This window comes from Buceros rhinoceros, unplaced genomic scaffold (genome assembly GCF_000710305.1).
Source record: "Buceros rhinoceros silvestris isolate BGI_N320 unplaced genomic scaffold, ASM71030v1 scaffold9637, whole genome shotgun sequence".
Taxonomy (NCBI): Eukaryota; Metazoa; Chordata; class Aves; order Bucerotiformes; family Bucerotidae; genus Buceros; species Buceros rhinoceros.
The window spans coordinates 17,952-27,282 of NW_010421573.1; the positions used below are offsets into that span (position 1 = coordinate 17,952).

The 9,331-nt window shown below is 45.1% G+C and overlaps 1 protein-coding gene across 1 annotated transcript in view; it reads left to right on the forward strand.

Moving 5' to 3' along the window:
• Positions 1–9,331, forward strand: part of PCYT1B (phosphate cytidylyltransferase 1, choline, beta) — a gene marked incomplete at its 5' end in the record, with an annotated part of 17,039 nt that overhangs the window by 6,266 nt on the left and 1,442 nt on the right. Inside the window, 2 exons of the mRNA XM_010139716.1 lie at positions 3,038–3,180; positions 5,361–5,549. Coding sequence (XP_010138018.1) covers positions 3,038–3,180; positions 5,361–5,549 — 332 coding nt within the window. The remainder of the gene's footprint in view (positions 1–3,037; positions 3,181–5,360; positions 5,550–9,331) is intronic.

The window sequence follows — 9,331 nt, forward strand, 5'->3', positions numbered from 1 at the left end:
GCAGGAAGATTCACTTTGTAAACCACAAAGGATGTCCTTGGCTGAATCCCTGCCGTAACTCCCAGGAAACCATTCAGATGTGTTGTGAGAGAGTCCTATATAGGCTTTTAAAACAATTTTAGGGTGCTCGACTAAGAGCTTTGAACGCAGATTAGTTCCCACAGCAGCTTCAGTCACTTGTTGATAACTGCAGACTGATGGCTCCTTGACACAGGCCAGTCCTGAATACGGGCAAGTGCAGGCAGCCTTCAGGAGGCATTGGGATCCACTTCTGATTTGCACCGAGGGTTCTTTTCACTACACTGGCAGAGGGTTTAAAACAGCACCGGAGTAATTCATTTGCCATGACTATTCAGCAGTGCCATTGACCACCATATTACATTGAACATGAACATGCTGAAGTCAACAGGAGTTTGTATGTCGTCGGTTCAAGGAAGCGGAATTAAATCTAAGGAGGTAACATTAAGCCACTGTTTGCCAGCAGCAACTATTCTAATATAGTGAACAGTGTGGGAGGAAGAACTGATTATACCTTTCTTCTGCTCCCTGGAGATGCTGCTTTGTAGCCTAGTGAATCCATCCTCTTCCTCGTCTGCATAAACACATATACTGGAGGCTTAAAAAAAAATTTCAGAGCAAATCTGCCTGATATGCTGTGCAAAGTGACCTTCTCAAGCTATACAATGACAGCAGTAGACCAAGTATTGACCTGAGCTGAAAGAATAAGCTTTTTATAGTGTCAGTTCTTGATGTTTTTCCACTTGCAAACCTCACTGGGGTGTCAGACTCACAACCCTGCTTAAGGAACTGCCGTCCTAAAATTTCAGAGCCAGCACCAGCTTTCTTCAGTAGGCAGTGGAACAAAGGTACCTCTGGTAAGGACGGGTCACCAAGGGATATACAGCATATGTGCTGGACAGGCAGCTGTTTTGCTTTTCTTCTGTAAGGTGCTGAGTGCACAGGACAACGTGACAGGAGCCCTTGGCGTCACTGAACTCAGTCACCAGACTGAGCTGGAGGGTTCCCAAATGTGCCACATCTTTCTCTGCTGTTATTGAGCATGGGTGCAGTGCACGCGCATCCTGACGAGAAAGTCAAACTTTGCAGAAGAGAATATGGACTTACATCTTCAGGGACTTGTGGTCTGGCCTGTGTCTTATCACTGCAAGATGCTGGAGAAGTGACTTGTCTTGTATGGCTGAATTTTGCCACGTATAAACTGGGAATAACGTTACCTTATTTGTGAGGTTTTGAGATCTGGTGCCGTAATAGTCCTAAGGCTCCAAACCAGCGTTATTACAGCAGCAAGTTTCCCCTGTCTCCTGGTGGGGTTTATTTTAAATAGACCAATGCTGTGGATGCATTTGTGCATTTTCCTTTGTTCAAGTACTCCTGTTTCCCCACATCAGGTTGTTGGGGACTAGAGATGCATATGGGAACTGTGGAGCTCCTTATGTAGATCCCCATGGGCTCCCATTTCCCCACTCTCTTCGTTGGGCAGGAGGGCATATGGACAGCAGTGAGCTGGGTAATGGTGCACTGACTAAACCTCTGCACATCTATGAAAAATTAGTTTGGAAAACATGAATCAGTCTAACACATGCAGCATATGAAACAAAATCAGTGACTAAAGGTAATGTTCTCATAGATGGGTTTGTTCATCTACTTGAAAACAATTCTGCTTTTGGCTTAGCAAGGGTAGGGTTTGGATTTTGTTCCTGTATTCTTGTAGCTCCTATCTATAAAGGCTTGTGGCTCAAAGTCGGTTTCACTCCTGCCAAAAATGGTTTCCTGAGTGACTGCTGCAAGCCTGAAAAGCACGATCGGGGAAATCTCTCTGCTCGTGAATAAAATAATCTATTTTTTAGCAGAATATTAATTAAAGATCAGCATTTAGTCACAAGAGGCTGCTAAGCTTCTTGATTCCTTCTCCACGTCTTTTTCTAACCCTGTGAAATTAGCTAGCACTACCTGCCTACTTCAAGCGAATGTGTGAGGATTAATTTGCCAGTAGCTATAGCATCCTTTAAAGACAAAGCACCATGGTTTTTTGCAAAACCATTTCCAGTCTTATCTCACAGCTCTTTCTTATCAGCAGCTGGATGCTGCAATTACATACAAGTGATAGTAGTAATTTTTCGTAGTCCTAAATAACTACTGAACCAAGGTGTGCTAGCACTCTGCTGCTATTGCCTTTGTGACTTGGAGTAACAGTTCAAGTGATCCTGTCTTAATGAGGAGCAATTAAAAAGCAATATATATCTCAGCTGTGTTGAGAAAAATATAAGCAGTATTAATAAATGGCCGGTTTTGTTAGGGACTGATCTGCCAGGGCGGGGAGGATGGTTATGCAGACACCGACATGGCCAGGTGGACATGAAATGGTGGCTGTGGAGACTGATACCCTTGGTATGTCCATCCTTATTCATGCTGTCATTTACATTTTGCAGGCTACTGGCACCTCTAGGGTGTTTTCCAGTTACTGTAACACATCTTTTACCTGAATGTGCTTCCTGGCTTTGGCCAAGGCCAGAGGCTGGTCTGTTTTACTCAGCACAAAAAAGACTATCAGATGGTGCAGCACGGGAGTGGAGGGGAGAGTGAAAATACACAGGAGGGCAGCAAATGGCCTTTCAATAGCTGCAGTGGAAGCCAACCCCACACTCCTCTGTATAGAACATTAAAGAAGGGCTACACTTATGGAAAGAACTGCTCAGTCAATGGCCACAACTGCGAGGTTTAGCCTTCCTGGCTTGTGGAGCCCCTGCTAGTCTAATAACTTCCACGTCACAGCTGACACACTGAAGAGGTAAAGTTTCAGCCTTTCTGAAGACTTGAGGAACAATGACCCATATAGCAACCTCGTACCTTCCCTAAGCTCACGCAGGAACAACAGGAGAGAGCTAGGAATACAACAGGTAGAACTGCAAGTCTCTTACCTTTGGTCAGGCATTTTTGTGTTCATCCTCAGCTACCTGCCACAGTGCCTGGTCCTGCCGTGCTTTCTCAGCGGGCTCTCTTTTCCCACTTTGCTCAGGAATGTTCGTACCAACACAGAGAACTGAAGGTATCTCCACATCAGATATCATCACAAGGATCGTCCGGGACTATGACGTGTATGCCCGGCGCAACCTCCAGCGAGGATACACCGCCAAACAGCTGAATGTTAGTTTTATAAATGTAAGTACACCCATCTGCGTTTGCTTCTGAAATACACCCTCCTAGACCTCGAGTTTACAGCGAAGGTCAGGAAAGGATATCTTCCTCCTGCTGCTTTAAAAATAGCTGCGAGGAACTTAATTTAAAAGAAACTGGTAGGCTGAGGGTAGTTCTCATTGCTTGTATTAATTAGCAGCTTCATTTCCATTTGTAACAAAGCTGCTGCTCCCCTTTCCTCCTTGAGCTGTAGGTGATTCAGTGACACACTGGGAAGTAGCCAATCCCCCACCGCAGGCTTCTCAGACATGATTTCTTTCTTTATTCCCTTTGTGAGAAGGCAGCACAAAGAGGATTTTGATGCCCAAAACTTCTCTACAATGTGACAGGATAAAAAAAACCCAAACAAAACAACAAACCAAACACAAACCCCTGAGCAGTCAGGTTACTAGAGAAAGCTAAAATGTTTTTTAAAATACAAGGAAGAGTGCTAGGAAGCTGGCAAATGATGTTGAAGAGATCAGAAGCCACAACAGGAGGGCAAGACTGCCATTTGAAAGGGTGGCTCAATTTATTCAGCTTCCATATACAGAACTGCACCTCATCTTCCAACGAGGATTAAACACTTAACAGCAATGAAAGTTTACTCTCCTCTTCTGTTTCAAGTCTTAACTTAAGGCCTCGAGATAACCACATGACTGAAATCTTCCTTGTGATGGGGATGTCTCACAGTAGGACTTCCCACCTCCTTCCCGGAGGAGCTGGGAAACCTCATTGTGAAGGACTGAATTGTGTCATTTCATGAGGGTTTTGTTTACTTGTTTCTTATTTTGGCAAGTAAATGTCTGGGGCATAAATAGGTCTGGCAGGTAAATCACAGGGCGTAAGTATTTATTTCACTGTGCTTTTTTTTTAGTCTTCTACACCTCTAAAAAATCCTGACCGTAAGTACTCCACCCAGAAGGATCACTGTTGCAAGTATCTGTGAAATTAAGGCATGCTGGATGCCTTGGGGATTCTCGAATCTATCCTTTAGCAGCTCTGAGATTAAGATACTGTTGCCTAAGGTATGCTTCCCCCAGTCCCAGACACTGATGTATCCCGAAGGGCCTCCCAGTGTTTGGTTATCTAGCTTGTGGTAACCTAAATGCCCAAATACTAATTTGCCCTGGAGACTGACTGCATCGCAAATTTAAAACCTCAGCATTTCTCCAAGGCAGAGTAGTGCTCATTTCAGGAAGGGCTGATCACCTATTAGGTGCAAAGCGAGTTTGGTTTCTTTGGACCTCGAGGATTTTGTTTGCTCTTGTGACCTGCAAAGATGGTTCTTCTACTGATTCTGAAGCTAGAATAAAACCCACCTCACCACTAAACAGTATTTGTTTTAAAAATAAATTCAATTACCCATTAAATGAAGTTTGCAGGAAATTAAAAACCGATAGTGATCTGTGCTTCTGCAGAGACTGTTACACCTTCAAGGGCACGGTGTTAGTTAGCTGCGTGTACTGTGTGTTTGTGAAGCACAGAATCTTTTCAAGACAAAAAGCTCTTTAACCCTGAAGTATTTTAGAAGCTTGGCCCAGTGAGAGCTCCCTAAGATTATCTTCTCTGTCCCTGTCTTTCTCTATGTGACTTAGCAATGAGGATTTTGCTCTTTTTCCTGTGAAGTTTGCTGGCCACGGCCACTGGCCTATGCACATCTTTGCTGCAGGCAGAAGCTTCTCTATTAGCCAGGCTCAGAGGCGAAGGGAGTTTTCGTTTTGTTTCGCAGAAATCCAACCAAAGAGACATTTTGGTCCGAGTTAACATCTAGGCTGGCAAGCCAGTAGTGGGCTGCGTCTGCCAGGCAACCCAGGGAGACTGGCCTTTTGCTCACTGCTCAGCTGGAGCTATTAATCTCTCACTTGTAGCCTTCGCCAGATTCATCTAATTTTCAAAGTGCATTCCGTTTGGAAATATGGAAAGATTCATGTAGTGGATTAACTACAGTAATCCCACAAGATGGTCTTTTCAATATGTACCTTCTGCACTTCGCTCCACAAATGTTAAATTTGCATTTATAAAAATAACATGGGAATAGTTAAGCAAGGCCATATGTATTAGGATACATTATTGCAATTTTTTTCTTCTTCTTAACTTTCAGTGGCTAATTATTTCCAAGTCCTTATATATTATATATAACTCTGTCCACATTTTTAAAACAGGAGAAGAAATACCGATTTCAAAACCAAGTGGACAAAATGAAAGAAAAAGTCAAGAACGTGGAAGAAAAATCAAAAGAATTTGTTTACAAGGTGGAAGAGAAGAGCCATGATCTCATTCAGAAATGGGAAGAAAAGTCCAGGGAATTCATTGGCAACTTTTTAGAGCTGTTTGGACCTGATGGAGCCTGGGTAGGTATTCTGCCATCCCAGCAAGTCTGAGTGGTTTTTATTTCTCCACTGTAACACAGATCAAGAGCAGATTCTTTTGCTGCAGTCTTTGCTTTGAGAGCCAGCACAGTAGGGTGATGCCAAACCTGCTTGCTGAATCATTAACACGTGCCAATGCTGCGGCGGGAGGATTCGCCACTTTTGGCTATTGCTTCTTTGGAATAATTTCTGTCTTTTGTGAAGGCGCGATGCTGAACGTAATACTGTATTCAGCAGAGCTGCATAACAACAACACACAAGCAATCTGGCTAATAGAGTCTATCCTCCCCATTAGCACAAAATGGGACCTCACAGACCTCAAGGAGGAATTATATACACTGGATGTTGTGAGGGAAACAGGACCACTGAAAAGTTTTTCAGTAGTTTGCTTTATGCTCTGTACTCAGGATGTTTTCCCATTTTAAAAACTACTGATTTAAAATTCCAGAAAATGGAACATGTTGAGCGGCTAGGCTCAGCTAACTGACTGAAGGGAAGGCTCAGGTGGAACTGAAGCACTTTTAAAGCCCTCCTCAGTATGTGCTGGCTCCACTGAGCCCAATTACCAAAGGTCCCCAGGTGCCTTGGAGAGGCAGTTGAGAATCTGCAGCAGCATCCTCCTGGGGAGAAACCTCAGGGCCTTCACTGCTCAAACCAAAGTCATGCACTGAGTGGTGAGGTGGTGACACTTCAGAGCCCGAAAACACTCCTGGCCCCCATCTTTAAGTTCTCATAGCTTGCCAAACCTTGAGCACCTTTGTTTTCTTGTATTGCTTCCCTTTACTACATTGAAAAGAGTAGTAAAGCTTAATCTGAATGTAGAATTTACCATTTGTTTGCTCAGACCTACTCAGACCTTCCTAGACCTTCCTGTTGCAAGTCAGTCTTTTTCCAACAGCTCTCTGCGCTGCTGTGTTCTGGTGAAAGCCCAGGCCCCAGCCCTCCAAGTACAGGCACCATCTCAGATGTGCCGCTCTAGTTGCGAGCTCTGAGGGAAGGTTTTGCTCAGCTCAGGGAAATGTGAGCAAGCACGGAGGAGAGCAGCCAGCAGTGCAGGTGGAGCTGAAGGGAGCAGAGTAAGAGCTGGGCAAATAATCCCGCAGAACAGCAGAATGCTTCAGAGGCGCATTTTCAGAATGGCATGCAGTCGGTCAGGCAACAACCTGCTCACCGGAAAGCAAACCCTTTATAATAGGCTTGTGCAAAACTTTAACTGCTCATGGATTACAGTGTGAGGCAAAATATCAACAGGGGCAGCAAGTCAGAAAAAAATAGTTTAGGACTAGCATGAAGCAGATACTACTGGAATATTGTTAAAGAGCCAACACACATGAGAGGTTGTCTCAGGTCACTCTTACCATTTCATACCTGAACAACCTTTCTGTCCTTTCTGTTGAAAGGATCTCAGCAGAGATTTTGTTTCTAAACAAACCCCCGGGAAGAGTCACAGACCCCTGATGAATCAAGTAGCCCACATCACAGCCGTGTCACAACTCAGTGCTGTGAAAGCACAGAGTGCCATAGTGGCTCGTACTGGAGTTCTCATCTTTTCTCTGCCATGACTTGTCATGTCGATTAGCAATCAGCTGAGAAAAGCCTAAACTTAGGCTGTAAATGCTTCGGAACAGAGGCTGCATCTTTATAACCTCCTTACAGCTACATCTGTCCCATGCAAAGGCCGGTGCTCTCTGAATAACACTGGTCCCAGCCGTATAAACAAACAGCTTATTTGTCAATTTGAAAATTGACAGTATAATTTACCGTGGCGAGGGAAAACGGGTAGCTCTTCTGATGAAAAGCCCGGGTTTACCTGCGTTGACCACATCCACTCCACATGAAGCGTCCTCTCTTCCACAGAGCTTGGAGCGTGTCCCCATGTGGGGTGCTCCTGTGGCCATAGATGCTGAATAAATAAAACTAATACCAACAGAGCACGTGCGACCCACGGGAGGTGAGATGAGTTTGGCTGTGCAGAGAGAGGAAAGGAATTTAAAAGCCTTGATGCCATTGCCTGGCTCTACCCCCTCAACACTGCACACTGATGGCATTTTAAAACAACCTTTGCTGATTAAACATTTTACCAAATTTGCTTAGAGTAAGGCTGCTCTGCAAAGGTCTTTGAGGGGGAGTAGAGGTGGCCTCCTGTTTCCTGAGCTAATGTTTGGCCACAGAGTAGGAAATCTGGTGCAATGACAGAGATCTTTGCGAAGAATGAGAGGAATTAAATCTCTTCACAGTGCTGTAGGAAAAGTGCCAGTGACAGCGAGCTGAGAGGTGGTGGGGCTTTTTTAAAATCAGTCGGAGCCTTGGCAGCAGGAAGACTTTTAAAATAATAACTTGCTATTAGTGTCAAAACTGTTATTAACACTAATTTGCCTTATCACTGTTAGTTAGCTGTTGCTTTTAATGTTGACGTTAAAAGTACAGCAATCATTATGGGCATGCTGAATTCCTAGATCAGTAATTTGCATGCCATTAATATGCTATTATTATTTCATAAATAATTGTTGTAATATGCTTTATGCTAGCATCAATTTTCTAAAAGTAAGGGCCACGTAACCCACAAAACTTGCCTGTTTGTGAAAAAGGTCAAAATGTCCGGTTTCAAATGTCAAGATGTCTATAAAGCATTGGCAGTTTTGCCCACCTGTGCAATCCCCTGAATGTATTTTTTCAGCAAAAGTCACAGAGGGGTCAGAAACAACAATTAATGTGGCATGAAACTTTTGTTCCGGCGTGAGAGAGGACCACCGCACGGCCCGGTCCTCATGGCGGAGATGCTGCTCCACAGAAGCGGAAGGCAGCGGGGTTCATTTTATTTTCCCTCTGACATGTAGGAGCAGACAGCTGCACTTCAGGTCAGGGGAGAGAAAGCAAGGCTCTCAGGGCAGGGTTTTCATGCCAGTCTCCCTCCGAAGTGCCCCTTCAGACACGGTGTCCCCTCGAAGGGCTGGCTTACCCTCTGCTCAGTGCACGGAGGGAGTCAAGGATGGGTGCACTAGGAAATGGCCGCGTCACCTCAGACATCAGCGGGGGTCAGATGAATCTTACAGGTTGCAGCTAGAATCCAGGGATGGTGTTTAAGCCACACTGTGTGTCTGCAGCCTGGACTTGAGCACAGGCTTAATAGAACCAGCAGTTCCAAAGCAGCAGTCCTCCACAGCGCTCACCTGGCATTTGTTGTGTAAAGCAAAGGAGCACCAGCATGTAGGCAATAAAGTCCAGAAATAGGCAAAATACTTTTGTCCAGCAGTATGTTTGCCAAAAGCAAAGCATTACCTCCCTAAACTGGTTGGGTGTACCTGAACTTGCTTGAACCAAGGCTTTGAAATTATTTTCCTAGCTCTGGTAAAGCCCAGAGTGCACCTAGCCTTGTCTAACCCTCTGGCACTTCAAGGGAGCCATTAACACTTGTTACGCTTCTTCAGCACCCAGTGGCCTGAGGAGCACCCTTATTTAGGAAGACCTTGCTTGTGGAGGGCACAGCTTGCCCTGCTAGGACACAGCTGGAGGGGAAGAGTCATTCTGGAGGCAGAATGGCCACCTTCTCCTCCGCCACCTCCTCCTCCTCCTCCTCCTCCTCCTCCTGCAGCAGTTGTGATTTTAGCCAGTGACACCACGCTGGTGGTTAAAGGAGGCAGGAGACAATTTGGGCTGGCCGGGCACTTACCCTGAGGAAGGTGTGAGTGCACAAGCAACAAACTCTTTGCTGAAGCAGGGATCAGGAAGCAGGTGTCCTGCAGCCTGGCTGAGGGCCTCAGCAG